Source organism: Drosophila mojavensis, unplaced genomic scaffold (genome assembly GCF_018153725.1).
Source record: "Drosophila mojavensis isolate 15081-1352.22 unplaced genomic scaffold, ASM1815372v1 contig_136, whole genome shotgun sequence".
In the NCBI taxonomy this organism is placed as follows: domain Eukaryota; kingdom Metazoa; phylum Arthropoda; class Insecta; order Diptera; family Drosophilidae; genus Drosophila; species Drosophila mojavensis.
Window position 1 is genome coordinate 1,892,487 of NW_025318667.1, and position 23,804 is coordinate 1,916,290.

At 43.1% G+C, this 23,804-nt stretch overlaps 3 protein-coding genes and 1 long non-coding RNA gene across 5 annotated transcripts; 3 read left to right on the forward strand and 1 right to left on the reverse strand.

The window, feature by feature from the left end:
* Positions 1 to 9,843: 9,843 nt before the first annotated feature.
* LOC116803658 lies at positions 9,844 to 10,206 on the forward strand. Its single transcript, XM_032732790.1, has one exon. The coding sequence runs from the start codon at positions 9,844 to 9,846 to the stop codon at positions 10,204 to 10,206; it is 363 nt and encodes a 120-aa protein (XP_032588681.1).
* On the forward strand, positions 10,204 to 12,198 carry LOC6585571. Of its 2 annotated transcripts, none has more exons than XR_004364581.2 (4): positions 10,204 to 11,369; positions 11,439 to 11,547; positions 11,613 to 11,878; positions 11,949 to 12,198. It is a non-coding gene; the product is annotated as an uncharacterized LOC6585571 (long non-coding RNA). The 2 variants fall into 2 exon arrangements; XR_004364582.2 differs by having other exon boundaries at positions 11,678 to 11,878.
* A 5,697-nt stretch (positions 12,199 to 17,895) lies between these two features.
* Positions 17,896 to 18,407, reverse strand: LOC6585569. Its single transcript, XM_002011161.4, has 2 exons — positions 18,300 to 18,407; positions 17,896 to 18,224 (listed from the first exon to the last, which is right to left on the reverse strand). The coding sequence occupies exons 1-2, from the start codon at positions 18,337 to 18,339 to the stop codon at positions 18,025 to 18,027; spliced, it is 240 nt and encodes a 79-aa protein (XP_002011197.1). The 5' UTR covers positions 18,340 to 18,407; the 3' UTR covers positions 17,896 to 18,024.
* A 2,007-nt stretch (positions 18,408 to 20,414) lies between these two features.
* On the forward strand, positions 20,415 to 22,038 carry LOC6585568 (cell wall protein DAN4). Its single transcript, XM_044007372.1, has 3 exons — positions 20,415 to 20,597; positions 20,738 to 21,504; positions 21,547 to 22,038. The coding sequence occupies exons 1-3, from the start codon at positions 20,483 to 20,485 to the stop codon at positions 21,961 to 21,963; spliced, it is 1,299 nt and encodes a 432-aa protein (XP_043863307.1). The 5' UTR covers positions 20,415 to 20,482; the 3' UTR covers positions 21,964 to 22,038.
* Positions 22,039 to 23,804: the final 1,766 nt, after the last annotated feature.

Below are 23,804 nucleotides of genomic sequence, written 5' to 3' on the forward strand. Positions count from 1 at the left end.
CCACACCTCTCCGGGCAGCAATCGCTGGCAATCGTTTGGCCAGCTGCCAGGGAATCGCCGCGTCGCGCATTAATTGCAAATGAAATCACTTTGAACTCCATTAAAAAGCCAACTTAATCAACTTGAGTCAAAGTTTGCCAGCGCACCTGTAAAACATCAACTCCGCCTCGGTCTCGGCCTCCTCCTGCCCCTGCCCCTGCTCCTGCTCCTGCTCCTGCTGCGCCCACCCACTGCGTTTACACCTCATTTTTCTGCTGAATGGCCTAAAAATTATTAATTAGTCTCGGCGTTACCCCGTTTAGCCCGCCCCACGGTGCGCCCTTTGTTTGCCTGGCAAAACTTTTTGGCAAGTGAATGAAACGCACATTGTGCGGCGGCATCTACCAGCCGCTCATCCCAGCTGCACCGCCTCCTCGCTGTCGCCCCCTCTGCCAATTGAGGCAGCTCTTAAATATTTCATATTTAATTGCGCGCGTAAGCATTGCAACCCTCTAACATTGCCAACCCCCAGTGGCCCCCCACCCGCCTCACCTGTAGGGGGGGTGGGTGGTTGGTACAGGGACCTTTGAAATTGGCAACATTAATAAAATTAGCCCGTTCGAGTGTTGTATGGTACATGCTTAGCCTGTAACAGTGCCGCCCCTGCCCCCTGGGTGGTGCCTGCTCCATCAAGTGTCGAGCCGCTTTTACTTTTACATTTTTCACTTGATTTCTGACACGCCCACCGAGGAATAACCTTTAAAATCGTATTAGCCCGGCGTGATCAAAGTGCGTTGCTGCCTGCGGGCCACTCTGCGAAATTGGCGGCGCCTCCAGGTGTCCGACTTGTCGCCAGCCAGGCCCAGCTCCACGTGTCTCCTTGAATGGCAAGAACACAAAACGACTTTCTGATGAGGGTTGTCTCAGCCTCGGCTCGGCGTCAAGGTCCTGCGGCCGAAGCGAGCGAGTGATAGACGCAGATGGGCCCTTGGCCTGACAGAGACAGAGAGCAGGCGCCTTTAATTGTGAATGCTATAAATAACAAATTCAAATTTTCTTTTGCTAAGCCCACGATATCGAATGATTCTCGCGCCAGCTCCTTTGAATAGGCCTGGAGACTGCTCAAGCTGTCAGGTTAGCCAAGAGCACCATAGAATATCGGACATTAGACCTGAATCTAAGTAACTGTAACTACTGTTGGTTGCCTTGACGAGTGTTTACTGTACTTGTCATGGATCTGGCATAGAGTGCGACGCCTTGAAGGGAGCGAATTGCCTATGAACGGATACGACGCGCCTTCTCTCTCACTCCCTTTCCCTGTCTTACGTTTTCTCTCTCTCTCTCGCTCTCTCGCTCTCTGCGCCTTTGTCTGCTGCTCTTTCATGCCTGTTTCCTGCGTGTCCTTGTCACAGCTTGTCAATTTCAATTCGATATTTATTTTGTTGTGCGGGTGTTAGCTGTGCGTGTGTGTGTATGCGTGTGTGCGTGTGTGTGCGTAATAAGCCACATTCGTTTATTTTAAAACCGCTTCAATTGTAACGCACACCCAATGCAATTGAATATCCATTCATCCAGACGTCGCCGCACGCCGCCTATCATCCCTCACCAGTTGCCCCACCGACCCACCGCCTTTCGCTGCGTGTGGTCAGCAATTTGATGTTCCACTGCACCACTCACCCACACACACATACACCCACACACACACGCACACAGAGGGCGACACTACTCGACGGTGCAGCAGCAGCAGCAGGCAGCACATTTTGTGGTTTTCATAGCTGTTTTCATTGCGGCTGAAATCCTTTTCCGTTAAAGCACCGAGAATGCGGCTTGAATGGCAATGGCCCGTTGGCCAAAAGGCGGCGCAGCAACTACACATGGCCGGCAGCCGGCAGGAGGCAGGAGGCGGTGGCTGCCCAAAGGGGGAGGATGTCAGCACGCACGACTACATTGTCAAAGTTTTTTGTGTGTCATTATTGTGGCTGTTGGCGGTTGCTGTGCGACTCTGTGTGTGTGCGTGTGTGCCTGTGTGTCTCTGTGTGTGTGTGTGTGCTCTATAGTTACTGGCCTTCATTTCGCTGGCGCCATGTTTGTTGTTTCGGTTTATTAAAAACTTTTACCGCCCACTCAGCGAGTCACAGCGCCCACTAAGCAGCCCCACAGAGCCCTCGTCTGACCAGCCATCCGCTTGACCCCGCTGCAGTTGAACATTTTCATTTTCATTCCCATTTTCATTTTCATTATACCCTGAACCCATTGCAAATGGAAAATCTGGGTATAATGGTTTTGTGAAAATTATGTAACAGACAGAAGGAAGCATCGCAGACTCCATTAAGCATATATATTCTTGAACAGGGCGACGAGCTGAGTCGTTATAGTCCTGTCCGTCTGTCCGCCTGTCCGTCCGTATGAGCACGCTGATCTCAGAAGATACAAGAACTAGAGAGCTGAAATACTCGTGTATACCATACGCAGTACAAGTTGATCATACTTTTTCGATAGCTCATTCGATAACTTTTTATCGAGAATAATCGATAAATCGATCATTTCGTTGTTTCAGCCTAATTTGAACACTTTTAGACCCAGAGAATTCAAATTTACTGTGTATATACATTACATGAGCACGAATTACAGATTTTGGATACCACGCCCCCTTCGCCCTTAATTTAGAAAAAGACGTATTTCAAGTACTAGAGATTTTTGCTTTGGAATGTACACACATTTTAGCCATATGATCATGTTTTGAAAGTTTCATAAGGATAGTCCCTGTACAAGAAAATTCTCACAGTCGAGCAACGGGACAGACAGAGTGTTTCTCACTTCTCGAATGCTTCAGTACTCCGACTCCTCCTCGGTGTGGTCACTCAGCTTCTCTCGTTTGCTCACATAATCAAACTTATTTACTTTATGTGACTTTTATGTGAATTAGGTTGCATTTCGAGTTGGCTCTCCCCCACTACCCCCCACTCCCCCACTCACTGTATCATTCTATCACTATAGCTACTCTTAATGATGTGTGACTCATTGGCATCTCTATACTGCTTCTATTTGGTCATCTTTCATTATAACCCAACGAAGGTTTCTCTCTGCATTCCATTTACTTAACCACATCGCCAGGGCCAAATAGAGGAGATTGCACCTTTTTATACCCTGAACCCATTGAAAATGGGAAATCAGGGTATAATGGTTTTGTGAAAAAGTATGTAACGGGCAGAAGGAGGCGTGGCAGACCCCACAAAGTATATATATTCTTGATCAGCGCGACGAGCTGAGTTGATATAGCCCTGTCCGTCTGTCCGTCCGTCCGTCCGTCCGTCCGTCCGTATGAGTGCGTCGATCTCAGAAGTTATAAGAGCTAGAAAGCTGAAATTTGGCATGCATACTCGTGTGTACCATACGCAGTACGAGTTTGCTTTATTTTTTCGATAATTCATCCGATAACTTTTTTATCGAGAATAATCGAAAAATCGACATTGTTTTTTCAGCCTAATTTGAACACTTTTAGACCTGTAGTCTTCAAATTTGCGTTGTATATTAAGTTAATCGATACAAAGATTTTGTAATTTACAGATTTTGGATACCACGCCCCCTTCGCCCTCAATTTGTAAAAAACGCATTTCAAGTACTAGAGACTTGCGCTTTGGAATGTACACACATATTCATCATATGATTACACTCTGAAAGTTTCATTAAGATCTTATGTCTACAAAAGAAATTATTCAACAAATAAATTCTCATAATATTGCCCACACTGCAGCGCAGCCCAAGCGCAGTCGCTGCTTACTGCGCAGTTAGCAGAGCGCAGGCTTATGCGTGCGTGTGGATGCATGTGTATGTATGTGTGCACAAACGAAGTGCAGAATGATTAGAATATCAGCTTAGAGGGTTCAGGGTATCTCCTAGTCGAGCAGTCTCGACTAGAGCCTTCTTACTTGTTTACACTCAAATAGCATGTTCAACTGTGAATTGCGTACGGCATTACATTGCGAGAGCTACACTTATTTGCACTTACCACTTTGGCCACAGGCAACACACGCGCGCTGCGGCTGCCACTTGCCGGCTGCCGGTTGCAGCTATGCAAAAGAGGAGTTGAAAAATTGTCTCAGCTGCTGGGTTGCAAGTCCGTTGTCATTGTGGCTGTAGCTGGGCTGTCGCATGCTGCCACTGATATTTATTTTTGGGGCTTACCTCTGTCCAGATGCGGATTGCACCTGGCCACAGCTGTTGGCGCTGTCTGAGAGCTGTCAGAGTCTGCGTCAGAGCCGAGACTTGTCTGCTGTCTGCTGTGTGCTGATGGCGCCCTCTGTTGTCTGCGGGCGTCATAACAAATAGCAGACACGCTTCCCTCTCTCCATCTGGCTCTTACTCTCGCCTGGCGACTTCTCGTGACTTCAATTCTTTGCAACTTTTTATCATTTGATTTATTTTTAGTGATTTCTGAGTGCAGCATTCAATTTAAAGTGGAATGATGCTTATTTGCCATACTTTGTCAAGGAACTTCCTTACAAATTTCAGACTCAGAATCAGGCGGCTAATATGTCCGTCAATCAGTTAGCCTGTCTATCCTACAATCAATCAATCAAACAGTTAACCAGTTAGTCAATAAATTATCAGTCAGACAGTCAATCATACAGTCAATCATGTAGTCAATCATGTAGTTAATCATGCAGTCAGTCATACAATCAATCAGTCAACCAAAATGTCAAGAGTATCAAACAGTCAATCATGCAGTCATTCATTCAGTAAATCATACAGTCAATCATACAGTTCTATTCAGTCAATAAATACATAACTCCTTCAGTCAGTAAAGAACTCGCTCCCTCCTTCAATCACTCAGTCAACCAGTTAGCCAATCAGTCGGTCAATCAGACAGCAAGTTATGCGATCGATTATCAATTGTCAGCGAGTCACTTCATGAATAATTCAATCAACCATCAATCAGTCAGTCAATCCAGCTCTCAGTCAGTCAGTTGGCTCAGCAGTGAATCGAAAGAAATCCTAGCAGTACTGCATATAATATTCTCATATCAGGCCATCATTTAGTGCGTTCAATCACGTCACGTTTTCACACACCCATCTCTAGTTGCTTGATTGAAGCAAAGTCAATTTATAGCTTAAGGCCAGCTGCAAGCTAGCTTTAAGCTTGGCGACGTCTTCCCAGACAATCTGAGCAGGATGTGAGTCTGCTACGGTGTCGCAAATGCCGCTTACTGTCTACCCCTAGCATTATCTCTCTCTCTCTCTCTCTCTCTCTCCCTCACACGCTCAATCTCTCTCTTTCCCTGATGGTGTCTTTCGCTTCTGTTGGCATTGTCTTTGTTCCACGAGCGTCTACGGCTGCTTTCCGGGCCAAGTTGAGCGCAGCGCTCACGTACGAAATAATTATAGCGCAAATACGTGTGCCGCATATGCAATTCACATAGCTCACGACTCTACGACACCCTCTCAGCCGACCCCTCTACCCCTACACCCCCAGCCGGCCAGCAGCCGCTCAACCCTCGCTCGACGCCCACGCAGCAACGTCTTTAGCTCTTGCCAAGCTCCTTTCTACTTTCCACTTTTAACCATTACGTTTCGCTGTCAAGCCTTGGCTGCCATTTTGTTGCCATATTTATTTTTGGCCTAGCCCATTTTTAGGCATATATTTTTGGTAGTCCCGCCCCATCCCCAGCCGCCTCCCACTCTTTGACACCCCTTTCTCGAAACTTGGCAAAGTTGGTTCCGCTCTTTTTATTTAACTTTGGGACTCGTTTTTCCTATGTCAAAATTTTGTTGTTTTTTTTTTCTTCTTCATTTTATTGGGCACCCTCGCGTTGGCTTTGTTAACCGCGTCTTTTTTTTTGCCATTGTCTAATATTGACGTGCTTTTTATTTCGATATTAAGCCAACACACACAGACACACAATAATTTTTAACTTTTTTGTTGGTTCTTTTGCTGTGTTGTGTGAGCCATCGAAGTGCTTTTTCGGGTTCATTTCTTTGTTTTCCCTGGCATCATTTGGCTCAGTTCCTGATTACTTAAGTTTCAGCTCGATGCCTGTTGATGCCTCCACACAAATATCCATTAGCATGTCTAATAATGATATTAGTTTTTTGTTCTCATTTAAAATGGATATTTGGAACTATCTTTGGCTATGATAGTATGGAAGAAAAGTTCCATGTAAGATATATCTAGTGAAGGAGCGCTCGTATCAAATTTGGATTAGGCTTTCTATAATCCTTATCCACTGCTTGGAGGTGAAATTTGCTGATATTTAGTTATAGGTTATTATATTTCTCTCATTATTAGTATATGATAAAGCCAATGATCTCAGTTGATCCAGCAATAACCGATAGTCTATGGGTCTATCCGTCAGTCTTTGTGTTCTTCAATTCGTTTATTTGTTCTTCCTTCTGTCCATCCACCTTTTTCGCCTACGCCACGTTTTCATATAATCAACTGCAAATTAAATAGAGCTTTATTTTAAAATATCTATTCTTGAATACCACAGTAAGAAGAAGAAGAACCTTTGAAGCATTATTCCTTATGATCGATAATAATCGATATCTCAATTTGGATACCATTAGAGCTCAAATCTCCTAATTGAAGACTCAGTCTATCGTTAGAAATCCTTCGACTGTGAATATATACGATTTTACATATCTCTACACATCGAAATAATAATCTAGATTGACTACAACAACAGCGCTGTTAAATACACATATCCCGCCCTCTGTTTCGGTTGCAATAATACCCATTCATTGGATGTACAGAAAATTGTCTATTTTTATTGAAATGATGATGCCCATTTGGCAAGCTGATATTCTAGTTTGTTGACTTTAATTTGTGCTGGGCAAAAGTTTGTTAGTCGCAACGACTAGAAGCGGCTAGTTGGGATGGGGCGACTCAGCAGGAGAGTCAGGGCACTCAGGGCACTCAGCATGGGGGTTGGGGGTAGGCAGATTGCGTTTGGGCCACAGCTGTTGCATGCTGCGCCTAAAGTGTGCGTCAACTCAACCACAGAACGCACACGTTCCGCCCTGACTGAGGGACAGCCGTGGCTGGGCGGGGGGTAGTGGGGCTAAGCAGAACTTGGCTATGGATGCGAGTTGCTAAAAATGGCAGCGTGGCCAAAGCGCGCCAAAAACTGGCAAAACTTTCTGCCAAAGTCCAACATATGTTACTGTTCATGCATGTTAGCCCAGTTAGTCAGTCACGACGACGACAGGAGCAGGGGCTGTACGGGCCGTACGGGCCGTACGGCACGGCTAACTTAGTTAAGGATGAGTATAAGGACACACAACACACACACACACACACAGCACACAGCTGTCAAGACAGTGTAATTATAGCAAGTTTGCAACGCATTTGCTATCACATGTGTGTGTGTATATATTTCGATGCTCAGATACCCTGTAAAAGCAGCACTGTAGGGCTATGTGATAGCCTACAGAGTTGTATACATTTTAGCATCTTATATACCAGTTATATGCCTTATTTTTAGCTCATGATGACACTAAATTTGAAGCACAGAGTATACCCTGGAATTCCTCAACATACATATATTTCGATGCTCAGATACCCTGTAAAAGCAGGCTACGTGATAGACTACAGATTTGTATACATTTTAGCATCTCATATATCAGATACATATATGTCTTATCTCTCTTATCTTAGCTCATGATGACACTAAATTTGAAGCACAGAGTATACCCTGGAATTTCTCAACAGACGGAATTCCCAATATGCCACACAACTTCATTAGAATGCTGCAAATATATATTCTATATATAAAGTTAACTTTGAGCAATATCAAAGAGCTTCACTGCCTGCCACTACAGGGTATTTCATAGTCAGGTTGTACCGCACGTGCTCCCAAGCTAGCTGAGTTATCCTTTTCTTTTGCTTCTTTCTTGCTTTTTTTTTGTTAGGGAATATCTTTGCGGCACTCGTTGCCTAAAATAAGTTTTTGATAAGAAAGTTATGATGAGTTTTCTCCACATATACACACACACACACTCATATACACACACACACACTGTCGCATGTATGCGCAGCTGTTGATTTTGGCCAAATTAGTGGAAACACGTCTTGTTTTTCGGCTGCGGACGAAACATGTGCAACTAATTTGCAACGTTTGCAGCCAAAAGACACAAAGCATTTGCAGCATTCGGACTCGCCTCTTAAAGCATTCAATCGTACACAGCCATCAGGCAGCAGCCAGCAGGCAGCAGGCAGCAAGCAGCAGACAGCAGGAGGCAGGGAGGAGTAGCCAAGGCCCCAGCCCTAATGGCTCTGTTGCTTGTGACAAACTAATTTGCAATTCCGGCACAGGTTCAGATCGGAGCTCCTCCCGACCGTCTGTCTGCCGACTGTCAAAAGTTTATTTATTTGACACCGAAAAAAGTTGACACAGACACCACTGTCAGGCGCACACTGGGCGAGGGAGGGTGAGGCAGAGGCGGTGTGCGACAGGGCGTGGCTTGTCACAATGAAATCCGATTTATATGCCTGCCCAAAAATTGGATTACAATTGAGTTGTAATTATGCCGACAACAAAATGTGGTTGCTGCCTGCCCCCGCCCCCGCCCCCGCCACAGCGACAGAGCGCCAAAGCATCAGAGTCGCCCACAAAGCCCGAGAAGCCTCTCCAGCCTTGCATCCTCTGCCACTCTGTTACAGAGTTGTTCATCTGTTTTTCATGTTGCTGCTAGATGTCTAGGCAACATCTTTTGAAATTCGCATTTTGCATTAATTAAAACTGATTTAATTAAAGTGCCGTCGTGTCGCTTTTAAGTCATTTCTGTTTTCCAAAATGGAAAATGAACCCTGGCTAGAAGCCATTCAGAGTCTCTCTCTCTCTCTCTATCTTTAGCTCTCTCGAAAACACGCCCACTGCGCCAGCTTTCGTGCTTATATAGGAAGCGCTCTCGACCCGGTTTTTTGGCAAAATTTCTTTGAAACGTCCCCTCAGAAAGGTGAAAGTTTAATTAAATATGCATCAAGTGTGTGCATTTTGATTAAGGACAAACGCCTGACAGGCCAACACGAAAAGGTAGCTACAGCTACAGTAAATACTCGCATGGTCGGCATCTAGCAGGGATGTTAAGTGTGCATCTCAGTTCACTGAGATAAACTTCAGTTTGGCTAACATAATTCCAATGAATTTGTTCAATTTAAAGCTACGAGTTGTCTGGGTTTCTCTTAATGAGCGAATTTATTCAATAATCACTCGTTACTTTTACAACGAGCTAGCCGAACGACCCGATCAATTACTCATTACTTTTCGACTCCAAGTTAGCTCAACTCATGTTTCTGCATCATACTTGATATTGTTTTGTCTAACAGCTGCTCGTTAGTTTTGCAACGAGTGATTACTCGCTAGTTCTCTAGCGATACTTTTCCTCTTCCTTGAGCAAGGAGTTGCTGGTAGATTCACTCTAACACTGTTGAATTTGACAAACGGGAAGAGATTAGAAACTGAGAATGTCATGTGTGAACCAAGTAGACGTTAGAGCTTTCACTCAGAGCCCCTGATTGGCATATCGGCCAAATTCTTTTTAGGGTATAGAACTAATAAATCCGGCTTTCAGATTATTTTAAAGTTTTTACTTTTGTCTTTCCCTCTCCCAAATTCCGGTATAGATACAAAAACCGAAGCTAAACAATTATCAAACCTCAAGTCAATAGCCAAAAAAGCTCTGAAACCTAAATCAAACACACACACACACGCAAGCAATCAAAACAAACGGAACGAATGAAAAAACAAGAGAATACAACGAAAAAAACAAGGGAAACAAAGAGGAACAGAGAAATACATGCACAAGCATATACAAGCACACACACACGCATCCAGAGAGAAGAAAGAAAGCCAAAGAGCAGAAGCAATGAATCCTCCTCGGCCCAGGTTGTTGTACATGCGCCAGCACCGACTCCAGCCGGCGCTGCATTGGGGACCCAACGAGGAGCAGCATCACGATTACGATCGTTTCATACCGCCGTTGGTAGCGGCGCGCTTACAGCACGAGAACCCCATGGATGTGGCTCGGTTCGTGCAGAACCTTCGGATCATTTTGCAGCGCCAGCGCGTCCATTTCGACATGGGCGAGGGCGATGGGATCCACGTGTGGAGCTGGCGCCTGCCGCCCCGGGCGATCGATCAGGATGGCGGCGGCGATGATATACGTCTGCGTCGACGGTTGCAGGCGCAAATGCTGCCGGTCGTCCATAGGCTGCCCGAGGCGGACTAATTCTCGACAGGCATGAAACCAATACCCGCATTTCCTTGTTTTTCGCCCCATCCCATTCGCTCCATCAGTTGAGACAGATGCCGGAGCGGGACCGGGACTACAGTTTGTGAGGCGAATCCGCCGCTCTCGATTTGTGTGACGCGCATTTTGCAGATGTAAGTGGCATAAACCCAAAAATGATGAAACACGAGAGCGAAATCCGTAAAGCTAGAATAGGTGGACGATGTATGCTCTTCTGACCATCTACTCGTGACACTAGCCCTAGCCGAAAGCTCACATTCTATTATTACACTAGAAATAGAGCGGCACACAGATTTCCTCAACCTTCCCGCTTCTTGCCCTTTTATTTGTTTTCGTTATTGTCTATTTCGGGCAATGGGCGCACCGAAGCAAATGCTAAAAGCGAAAGCCGACTGAGCAGTCTAGCAGGGAGTTGAGAGAGCATCGGAGGAGGAGCAGGAGGCGGACAGACGGTACACGCACGCATATAATAATTTCCTGTTCAATGAGCAATTACTGTAATAAAGATACATCTCGGCTACTCTATTATACGCATCGCATTTATAACCCCCAACTCCCCACAACTCCACTCCCCCAACCGACCAACTCAGGGACACCAAATTTGGTCTAGTCCATGACAATGATGATGATGATGAAGATGATGAGAGTGAAGACGGAAGAGGAGTGACATCACACATAGAGCATGGAGGCAGGAGAAAAGCCCAAACAGACGAGACTAATACCAGATTCAAGGTCTATTCAATTGCAGCTTGCCGCGATGACCACGATTACAATTGTCGATTGCCAGGCCTGGGTTGGGACTCACATCTACTTCAAGCGCTGGGAGATTAGACTATAACAAGGAACTGGGGCTATATATATATTTATAAGAAGAGATAATTGGAGTGCGCAAAATCGAAAATTGTTGGCAACATTTCAGTCCGAGATGAAATCAAACGCAACTCAGATTCATTTATACAGCACGGAGCATATATATGTTGCATACACTAGCATCAAATCGGACTAAGAGCACTAGTAGATTCGTCAAATTATATGTATTTAGCTAAAGCAGAAAATCATTTTGTAATCAGTTTCCCACGGTTAAAAAACTTTGGTTGTTCCTTCTGTACAACAAATTAATTGAAACTAAATGAAAGCTGAAGGTAAGCACCGCCCTCCCGCCCTAATTATAGGCATCTACCCTATATAATTATGCATTGAACTGATTACAGCAAACGCAGAGCTCGTCTCAACAGGCTCAAATTCCAGCAAGCACTATTCTTCCATAGGTCGAATGCACATTCAGGGTCAAGCACCCTTCCTAGTCAATTGATATACAAGGTTTGTAGGCTCAGCTAAAGCTTTTGACTGTATGATTTAAAAACGTTTCCCCTTCCCATACATAGACAGAAGATAAATCTGAAAATAGAAACGTTAATATCTCCTACTTTTTTGCATGTCGTACTCTCAGCCTTATTTGGAATAATGTCTTCCGGTTTTACGATATCAGGACTTTAATCAACTCGCACAAAGTCTCACAACTTGAAGATCCTTGAAGATTCTTGAATGGGTTTCAATACAAAGTGGAGCGAAAACATTCAAGGAAATTGTACGATTTGTATCTGAAGTCCTGCAGCTTCTGTAAGAGCGCAACGGTCGGAAAAAAGGGGAAGTAAGCTCGGAAAAACGATTAAAACAAAAAACAAGAACAAAAACTAATCCACCAATTCTATTCCATGCAGATACAGTTCGGGATTACAATTTCAGATTTCAAAGATGAAAGGAACAGCCTGACATATATATAATATGTATGTCTGTGCTTATATATAGCCATCAGTCTTTCAAAGATCACGACGAAGAACCCATTAGCTCGTCTTAAGACAGGAAGAAAAAAATGAATAGCCTTTTATAGCATACGAAATCTAGAAGTTGGCTTCCTTGACGCATTTCCGATAATTGGAAATGGAAATAAAAGTGTCGACACAAAGAAAACTAATGTAATTATTATCGATTGCCACGCTGCGAATACCTACAAAGGCAACCTGGCCAGAGCGAGAGGGGAGAATGGGTAGAGCGCGATAGATAGAGATGTAGCATTGCGCCCATATGGAATGCAGCTTTAAGGTTTCTCTCGAATACGCGTGATGGATGACAGAGCACACTGACTGAGAGGCAGAGCGAGAGTGCGAGAGTGAAAGAGTGAGAGAGTGGGAGAGTGAGTGAGTGAGTGAGCGAGTGAGCTCGAGTCGACAGCTCTGCAGTTGCCATTAGCAGACAATGTCGAGCTGTCAGACAATCGAAGGCGCATCGCTGGTTGAGTGGGTAAAGTGGTTGGTAGAGAAAGAAGGAGGTGTTCCACTGAGCCTGTGCCTCTGCTTATGCCCGTGCCCGTCCCCGTTCCTGCTCCAGCCTTTGTTTTGTTCATCAAGAGCACATTTTATTGCTTTATGAGTTTAATGAAGTGTTGCCCCAGCACATTCACTGACTGAACCCCCACGCACACACAGCTCGAGTCTCTTTCTGTGTCTGTGTGTGTGTGTGTGTGCGTGTGGGCAACCCTTCGGTTGGGTTCGGTTCGCTTTCACTTTTTCTAGAGGCTGGAGCAATCTTGCAACATATCAAACAAAATTCTGACAGCATCTAACTGACTAACTGACTAACTGACAGACTGGCTGACTGTCTGACTGAGTGATTGATTGATTGACTGCATGACTCGAAGTTTGTCAGGAGTCTCGTGCCATGCTTTCCGTCGCATGTAATGCATAAAGAATGAAGCTTAAATAAAAGTTGGAAGATGAGAAATAGGATTAACTTGTCACACAATTGAATTTAATTTTCCATACACACACAGACACACCCACCGACACACACACACACACACACACACACACACAAAGCAACTTAAAAGCCGCCCGCTCGAGTGCCAGACAGCTACTTCAGTTGCCTGTTTTTGGGGGCTACGGATTGCTGTTGTTGGTCTATTACTTTCACATTGGGGAATTCAGCATTTTCATTTTCCTCTGTCTCCTAGCCTCTCTCTCTCTCTCTCTCTGTCTTACTCTCACTCTCTATTGTGGTTATCTTGTGCTATGGTTTTCGTAATGAAATTACAAGTCCCTCAGATTTGTCAAAGCAAATCAATACTTTCATATCGAACTCTTTATGGCGCTCGCCGCTTGCTGCTGCCGGCATATCCAGCTCCAGCTGCCTCTTCCTTGTTCCTCATCTCCCTTTACTCCACGTTCATTGTCCTGGCAAAAATTTGTGGAAGCAAGTTAACCTTTCTCCTTTTCATTTCGGCAGCCCGATTGATCTGCGTGCCCTGCTCTAATATTTTCATCTGCTACAATCAACTCTGAGTAATAGCATTACAAGTTGAACCGCTTAGCAGGGATAGCCCATAGTCAGGTAAATGAATGTTTCTCATTCAACTGTCGCTTACAATTTGTGCTTACGAATGAAGGTTTATCGTCAACTTTAAGCGAACGAAGCTTTATTGTTGGAATATTAGGGATAATGGCGAAATCGACGTTGATATTGTGATTATAGATAGATACCTAATAATATATATAATGTATCGATCAAAATCGATATATTTATATACATTTCTTCATCCACCTCTATTTGTCTGCATGTTTGCGTGTAGACTCATTAAATAAGCGGAGAGATTGATTGACTTAGTGATAGTCCATAACTTTTAGTACATTAGATATATGCAAAGGTATCGCCATAGTCGATTACTATTAACAGAAGTACATCGACAAATATCGTGTAAGTACAAACATTTCACAATGGACATTGATCAGTGAGCAATCAATCGTTATTCTTATACATATGCAGAGAGTGATAGGGTTATATAAGCATTGGATGATGTGGAATCGTTTAAGATGTTCCCAGTACACTAGATTCGCCATTTATCGATACATAATACCGTTAGTCGATTATAGATTATTGATAATTTTAGATATGCTAATAAGTACAATACCCTATAGGGTAGCTACACACTAGTTATATATATGCTAATAAGTACAATACCCTATAGGGTAGCTACACACTAGTTATAGATATGCTAATAAGTACAATACCCTATAGGGTAGCTACACACTAGTTATAGATATGCTAATAAGTACAATACCCTATAGGGTAGCTACACAGTCAACCACTCTAACTAGATGTCATGGCCGTGGCTTCCCCTGCAGCTAACTGTCGCTGATGATTCAATTAAAGCTGCTTAAATGATGTGAATCATCTATCAATTAGATGACTGCAATCCTTCCCACTCGTGTCTGTGTGTCCAGCTGCTGCTGCTAAGCGGACATTGGCTATGCGTTGCACATTTCACGTTCGGTTTTTATCCTTTGATTAGCGACAACAAAGAGCCGACAGTCGTTCATTAACTGTCACACAAATATGACAATCACTGCAGACAGAAGAGAGGGAGGTAGAGAGAGAGAGAGAGAGAGAGAGCTGCCGAGTTGGTTGGGGTTGGGATGTACGCCATATGTTAGGACTTAGCCGTAACTGTTGCTAGGTAAAGATCAAGCTTAATTAAATAGTTTGGGCTTGGGTAAGAGCTCCATTGAAATCCTTTTGTTTTCCCTTTTTATTGTGGCTGTTGCGATAGACTTCACATAAAACTGTCTAATCCATTTGCCCGATACTTATGCACGCCTGCACTCGGGGGATTAATAAGCCCAGCCCCAGACCAGTATCTGAGTCCGCACCGAGCCGCCTTTGCATTGTGGCAACAGCAACCACCGTCATCATTATCAAGCTGGCTGGCAGCGCACCACCAAAATCAATTTCGACTGTCAACTGTCAATCAGGCAACAATTCAATCACGCAACGCTCTGGGAGTTCGACTGCTTCATCTGCTGCTTCTGGAGCTGCTTTGCGGTTCGGCTTTAAGGCATTATAAATTATGAAGAAACCGAAATGTGGCGGGCGTGAGGCTATAAAGGAAAGCAAGAAACGCAAAGAATGGCCCATGAAATCCGAACTGGCTGCGTGGCGTCCTCAATGCCCGAGCATCATTCATGTCGCTAACATTTGCTCAAGAGATTTTTATGAATTACTCGCACAATTGTTACGACAAGCCCCAGTCCAGCCCAGCCCAGCCCAGCCCCGCCCCGCCCACTCGCTGTCGCCTTTTCCTGGCCTAAACAGATTTTTATTGGTTATGTATACGAGTACGTATTACCATTTACAACCGGAGCGATACTTGACCCCTTCCCAACTTCCCAATGTCGGAAGTAACAAACGGCGCAAAGGCAAAGGCTGAATGTAGGGAGAGTAGGCGGCAGGGCCTCAGCTAGGGGTTGGCAGGGCGAATGGGGTAGCTTGACAAGCTGCTGCTGCTACTGCTGCTTAAATTCGCAGTCAAAACACATGTCACGTATTTTGCTCGTAATTATGGCAAACGTGAGAAATTTTGTTAAGATTTTCTGGGAACATTTATATACCCTAACTTCTACGAGGGATTTCTCTACTCTGAGTTGCATATGGAATATGAAAGGTTTACTTGTTCTGGAAATTCTATAGTATACTATTGTTGTGTTGAATGAAAATAGTTTAAGAACGAAAGGAAATCAAAACATCTATTAGAATTAATATTACCAATGAATGAGTCCTCCTTCGTGTTGGCCTTAAGCCTACCTAGATGATTGACCTCGCTTCATAAGACCTCAAAATCAGTTCAAGGGTTTTTCACACACTTCCATATCGGTCGATAGCTTAAATCGCTGTCGCTATTCATGTAGTTATCGGAAATGTTATCAATTTTGCTTGATCATCCTCTATATAGGTTTTCTTTGCTATTCTCTGTTATACAAGTTGTGCATCTAGTAATTTCCAGAGTATTCAAAGCTCGCTTAGCTCTGCTCAATTCGTTTCGAGTTGGTGTTTGCTTTAGTGCTTGCCTCTAGGTATAATTTTTGGCGTTTTCATTTTGCTTGACGCTCCGACCTTCCACACCTTAGCAGCCCCTATTCTCAGCCCTTTCTCTCTCCCTCTCTCTCTCTCTCCCTCTCTCTCCCCACAATGCTGCCTGTTAACATGTGTATCCACTTGTAGACTCTCACAGTTGGCAAATGTCATTTGATAAATGACTGTGAAAGGTTTGTCGCTTGTTGTTGTTGGTGCTTAAAAACGTCTTGACCTTTGACCCTTGACATGCTAGCATCAATCAGAGCGCTGAGTGCAAGCTGTAGCATGCTTAAAGCCCCAAATGAACTGGAAATAAAATCGATCTCAAATGACTGCATTCACATGAATGCAATTCAGTTCAATTGATTCTGTTTTATTATTTCCTCAGCAGATACTTGATAGGGTTTTAGATATTTTTGCCAAAGGTCTAGCTGATGCTGATGCTGCCATCCTGCGCTGCAGTCAGCTGCTGCAAGCTCTTTATCAAATCAGCTATGAGCCTCTGGACGTTGTTCATGAAATTTCTGACCAGATCACGACGCGTTGAGTTTCCTCCTGCTCCTGGTGCTAGTGTGGATGTGTCTTCTAAGGTCTGGGCCATGCTGCAGGCCGTCAGCACTGGAGGAAAAGTCACTCAATTAGAACATGTATGTGTATATGTATGTTGCTGACGTTATTCAACACTTACAGCTGCACACCAACAGCAAATATATCAATTTGTTGAACATTCTTGTTGGGTTGAAGCATAACTAAAACATTTGGCAATTGGGCCTAGCACTAAATAGTTCCGCACGCTCGTTAGCTACGTGCTGACTGAGACTCGGGCAGCTCACGTAGAGGCGCGATTAGCTCGTCCAGTGTTCCACAATGCCAGCTAAGGCTCAGCTGAGTTTGAATGCCGTGAAACGTCAGACACTAAAATCGAAAAGTGATAAAATGTTTTGAAATTGAATCACACTTTGTTTTGTGTTTGCTGAAACGGAAGTTGAGGTAGAGGATACAGCTAATGCTTCCATATACAATTTCTATAACTTTTCCTATTGCTTTGCTTTGTTCATTTATATTTCGTACTCTACGTTTATCGCAAATTGATTTAATCAGTTTTTTGATCTTGTAATACGAGTCTTGTGGAAAGGTCTTACGTTTAGGCTTTTTGTATACTTGCTGTGTCTACAGTTGCTATTCAACAAACTTTTGCTCTCTCTGGAACTCTGAAATATTCAGATTGTAAAAGTTAAAGAATCTACCATTTTGCTTTCATAGAGCTACAGAAATATATATGCTAACGACTCCCAAAATCATTGAATTTTTACGGTAAGATTTAATAGACGTATTATATTCAGTATATCTAACTTTTATAGTCTTTAACTAGATTTAGAAAATCATGAATATGCATATATATTTATTCGAAAATGTTGAATGGAGACCCTTATAAGACAGCTTTTAAAATGTATATTCCAGAAATTCCACGATTTTTATACGGAAATCCAATAAGAGTTATCTATATTCAATATGCCTACGTAATTCATTAGGTAACGTAGATAGAAATTGATGGGAGCAGACGAGTAGACAGGAGAATAGAAAGAATGAGAAGAGAAGAAAAAGGAAATCTTGATGAAAACTGAGAAATGAATGATGAGAAAGTGAAGAAAATACATAGGAGAATAACAGAAGGAAAGTCTTGATGAAAACGGACAATGAATGAGGAAAGAGAAAAGGAATAGGATAAAAATTCAACAATATATAGAAATAACTGTTACACAATTTTCATTAGGATATGCAAATTTTGATTTAATATTTAAGAACACAAATAATTATTGACATTTGAGTACACTTAGTTTTGGCATTGACGTCGGCATTGGTGTTGGGAGTCGTTGAGGGCTCTGGCTGGGCTTACAGAATTTTCGGTTGGCCTAGCTTAGACGAGAGCGACTTGGTCAGACCGCCAGCTGCGAGTCCTCCAGTAGCTGCGCCGAGTGCCGAGCCAACAGCGCCGCCCACATTGCCGATGGGTAGGGAGTCGAGTCCAGGAACGGGCAGCTGGGGCAAGTCGGCGAACTGCGGGCGTGCCCAGGTGGCGCTCAAGTAGCAAGCTGGATGTGTGTGCAAGGATATGGTCAGATGCGTTCATTAGGCCGAACTAGTTCAGTTCATTTCAGTTCACTTACCGCACAGAATGAGTGCAACGAAAAAGGTCTTGTTGAACATGTTTGCGCTTGAGCTGTAAGTTTGTACTGCTTGCCTCAGTGCTCGCACTCGACGTCTTTTATACCAGACTGAAAATAGACAGAGACTTGGAAATGTTTCGATCGGTGCCTCAGCTTGACTTTTGGCACGTACTCAAGCGTGCTGATAGCTCGCAATTAACGGGTGGAGCGGCTCTTCGGCTATCGGCGCTTGTCCACGCCTATCGCAATCGAGCTCTGATTGACTCGTGTTTTCGATATGCACTGATGTGCCGACATATGTATGTTTATCGAGACATGGAGCATGGGCAGAGCACTCGCCAGTGCAGCGAAAGAGAGTCTATTGGCTTTCGTATGCTTGTTTATCTCTGTGTATGCATCCAAAGCATTTCATTGAAGCTAGAGACTTGGCTTGGGAAACAGTCGTATATCATACACCCGATATTCACGACATTCCCGGGGCCCTAGTTGGCTCGTCTACAACTGGTCGACTAACTATATCTACAACTAATATAATCGCTGATCCACGCCTCTCAATTGTGCCATGAAAGAGTATTATACAGTCTTTTGTAACATCTGCAGCAGCACCCTGTATGCTGGTCTGTAACTTATTTAAGTTTTTACTTTTAATTACATGGATATTTATATTTATGGCGCTCTCATTTGGCTTTCGGTCACGTTTATTGCAAATAATTAAAATTTCAACTGTCAACAAGCTGAAATAAAAATGTCGTGTAAATTGTATTCATGACTATTCATTAAATGCCCTGTAACGCCGCTGCTATGAGGGGGTAGCTTGACTAAAGCTAAGCTTGACTATTAACTGTAAGTTTTTTACGATTTCGATTTACTGAGTCATATAAATATATTTAGCTTTATTTATTTTTGAGAGTATTGGATATATATGTATATAGAGACAATTATCAATAGTCTATTCATTTTAACAATCTCAGAAGTTAAGCCAATATTTCTTTATTTTTAAAAATATTTTCTAAAAATATTTTATACAACTTTTTTTATATTTAATATAATTTTGTAGCACAAAATGAAAACATTTTGAAATTATTCTGAGCATACTTGAAAACTAATCCTCTTGCAATGGAATTCTACTTAACAGGGTATTCGAAGGTCGCAGACTGCAGCGCTGCTTATCACATATTTGTCTATTTAACCATCATACGAGAAGCGTCAGCAAAAAATCATTGTAATGCATGAGAAGCGCAATTTGCGCTCGACTGGAAAGCGAGCAAACTTAAAGAGTTCTCTGCGCTTGCGATTAAAGGAAGCTGGAAGCTGCTTCAGCGAAAGATTATGATAGTACAGTGGAGATTCAGCTGAGCTGTATCTAGCACTAGCTAATGCAGGTGTGTGTATTTTCAAATGATTGCAGCCAGATGCTAAAGGCCAGCTGCCAGCTGTTGGCCAAGTTTACGTGCTCGTTGGCCAACAGCTGAGCCCACAACTGACCCAGTCAACAGAAACGAAACGGGTCAAATGACTGTACCATGCTCGCCCATAATCAAATTACAATACCAGAGACTGATCACAGTTGTAGTCGATGGCATGGGGTATACAAAAAGAAGTAGAGAGAAACATAAAGGAGAGTGAATAGAAATATAAGATAACTTGCTCTATATGAATATACATCTCTATCCCTATGTTGCTCAATCTTCATACTAAGAAAGGTCTGGTTAATTGGCAGTCAGTCTAATATGCTCACTTTTTACACTGTGGGCGAGTACTCAAAGCTGAAGAAGAAGCAGATGCAGAGCTGAAAGCAAATTGAATGCAATTGGTCTGCTTGACTTCCGGCGGTCAGCTCTGGGTGCTGGCTCAACACGTGGTTGCTGTCGTGTTGTTTCCGGAATCAAAGAAATCATCGGCAAAAGACGACAGCAATTGTTGCTGCTGCTGCTGCTGCTGCTGCTGATGCTGCTGATGCGTACGTGTGTGTGTGTGTGTGTGTGATTATTATCTGGTAGACATGATAAGTGAATAAAGAAGCTCACGTAGCGGCCACACGTTTCCGTGCGACGTGTGCGTGGCCATCAATATAAAAATGCATCTGATGGGCACTTGGCAAATCAGTTCAATTAGCCAAATTTATAGAGCAGCAGCGACAACATCAAAGCTCTCCGAGGCTAATTAAGGACCGACAACATAGAATGCCAGCGGCAGCAGCAACACCAGCCCCAGCTCCAACATCAAACTACACAATGTTGCTGCCAATTGCGATATCACGTCGGCATTTAATTGCTCTCGTTGTGACAACAATATTAGGTAATTAGTGCGCCATGCGGATGGCTGTGGCTTCCTCTGTGGCTGCAGCCAGTCGAGCCGAGCTGCTAATTGATTTGGCCGAAAGAAAGGGAAAGGGAAAAACTAACTACCACTTTTGCATTTGGCATTTGCATTTTCAGCCAGCTGCTGTCAGCTGTGTGCGGCTCAGAACTCGACGTTCGTGGCAACAATTGTCAGCTCGAACAACACGTTGCAGACGCTGAACGAGACGCGGCTCAATGAAACGATAACAATCAATATAAGTGAGATTATTGCAGCTGCGACGGGCGACGGGCCGACTGATAGCACAACAGCAACGACGGACACGACGGCAACGACAACAGCAGCAACAATAACAACCACACCTGACGGAGCAACATCGGAATCAACATCAACAACAACACCAGCAACAAGCTCAACTACAACAGCAACAGCAACGGACACGACAACAGCAGCAACTGATACGACTACAACAGCAGCAACTGACTCAACAAGCAGCACGACAGCAACACCTGATTCAAGCAGCTCAACTATAGCAGCAACAGACACCACAACAACATCAACAACAACAGCAACAGATACCTCAACAACAACAACAACACTTGCTGCTGAGACAACAACAACAGAAGCAACAACATCCAGCACCACACCAGCAACAGACACCTCAAGCACGACAGCAACATCGACATCCACAGAGGCAACAACGACAACAACACTTGCTGCTGAGACAACAACAACAACAACAACAGAAGCAGCAACATCCAGCACCACACCAGCAACGGACACCTCAAGCACGACAGCAACATCGACAACAACAGAGGCCATATCGACAACAACAACAACAACACTTGCTGCTGAGACAACAACAACAACAGCAGCGACAACATCTAGCACAGCGCCAACAACAGTTGCTGCCAATACCTCAACAACAACAACAACAGAGTTGCCCACAACAACAACAACAACTACAACAGCTGCAGCTACAACAACAACGATGACGACAACAACAGCAGCAGCAACAACTCTGGAGCCCTTCCCAATCGCACCATATCCAACAGTTTACGGTCAGCTGTCCAGCCTGGATATAGCCAAGCAGATGCGCAGGCTCAAGAAGGAGCGATTGGGCCGAGTGGGCAGGAAGCCAGGACGCAAAGGCCGCAAGTTGCGCAGGCGCAGCACAACAACAACATCGACAACAACGCCAGCACCAACTACTGCAGTCGATGATGATGATGACAACAATGATGATGGTGATGATGGCAATGATGATGGCGGCAACGCTGCTGAAGATCCCATACTGGTGGAGCCCCTGCCAGAGTTGCCTCTGCGCCTGGGCAACATCGAGAACCAGCGCATCGATCAATGAACACGAATCGAGCTATGAATCACTAAGGTAGATTTAACATTTATGACATAATAAAGCCTCATATTGAACGACTTATATAGTACATGGTATATAAACTTATCACATGTTTGGCTGTGTAAATTCTTTCGTATAATCAGCGAGAATTGCTAAAATGCCGCACAGCAAAAAACCAAAACAGCTCATTGACAAGCTGCGAACAGCGACTTAACAACGTACCGGGCATATACGACTTCCAGATACGCTGTATGCAGCTAAAGAGTAGCTTGAACTATCTGCACTGGAAAAATTATATTATATGGAAAGATGGGCAGACCTCCGGACAGCATGGGACAGACGCACGGACAGTTAGTCAGACCACCTTACAGACGGATAGATAGATGTACGGGCGGACAGACAGTCAGACGAATGGACTAGCAGAAAGTTGGATAGATTTACGTATATATTGAATATATTGTAGAGTGTTAAGTCTGCATCGAGTATATATACTATATATGTAGTTGACGACGTCCTCTTCCACATCTCACACTCATTTCAATTGTACTTTTAATCTCTTTACTTTCAAGAAAAAGATTTTGCGATTCTGAATTGAAAATACATTGAATAGATTCGAACAACTATTACTGCAGCCTTTGCTCTTGCTGAATGGCCTCAGTACATATTGGGGTATATACGTATATATACTTTATTAAACGTTGGTCTAAGGAATTTAAAGATCCTTTTATTACCAAGCGCTTATTTACTTCGCTTGTGCGTGCTATCCTAGAGTATTGTTCTGTCGTATGGTCTCCGCAACATAAACTGTATCAGGATCGTATCGAATCGGTCCAAAAACAGTTTCTTCTCTTTGCCTTAAGAGACCTTAGATGGGACAGTAATTTACGATTACCGTCTTATCATAGTAGGCTCCAGCTAATTGATCTTCCATCGCTAACCAATCGCAGAACAATTTTAGGAATTGTTTTTCTGCATAAATTGATTAGTGGTGATATTGATTCGTCCTCTTTGTTGGGTCGTCTAAATTTTTTGGTTCCGTCCCGATCAACTAGACACTATTGTCCGCTTCATTTACCTGTGTGCACTAGGGATTATTCTTTGCACAGTGCGTTTCATGTTCTTTGTGTTAATTTTAATAAATATTATCACGTTTTTTCCTTAGAGCTCTCTCCTCCTAAAATAAAAAGTGTACTATCAGCTTATCTTAGGGAAATCACTCACAATGCCTAGGCATAAGCATTGGCATACGCTTTTGCTGCTAATGTTGTGTTAGTGATTTCTCAATTCTATTCTTATACTCTATTTTTGGCTCTTCCATTACTCTTTTCTTTTTATTATTTCTTATTCTTTTTATTAACTTTTCTTGCAACTTCTCTTATTACCGGCCATTTTCTTTTTCTATACTTTATCTGTTATTATTTTATTTTTTTTTTTATTTTTTTTATTATTTTTTTTTTTTTTTAACTCCTTTTATTTATTTATTTATTTTATTTTATTTATTTTTTATTATTATTATTATTTTTTTATTTTTTATTATTATTTTAAGAATTATTTTAAGTATGCTAAATATTGTTTAATAACCTACATTTTAATATTTTATTTTTTTAAGTTTTCTTACTAACACTTTCTTTTCATAGCTTCAATAGTATCACTGACCATATTTGGCTGTGAGACGTGGGCATAGCCGGCCGGACTGGCAAATAAAATACCCCCATCGGGTTGGTGTTACTATTGAAATTATATCGTGTACTTTGTATAGGCTTTTTTAAATTAAAATTGACTCTCATTTTTGTCAATAGCTTTAAGAAAATAAATAAATATATAAATATATAAGGAATATACAAAAA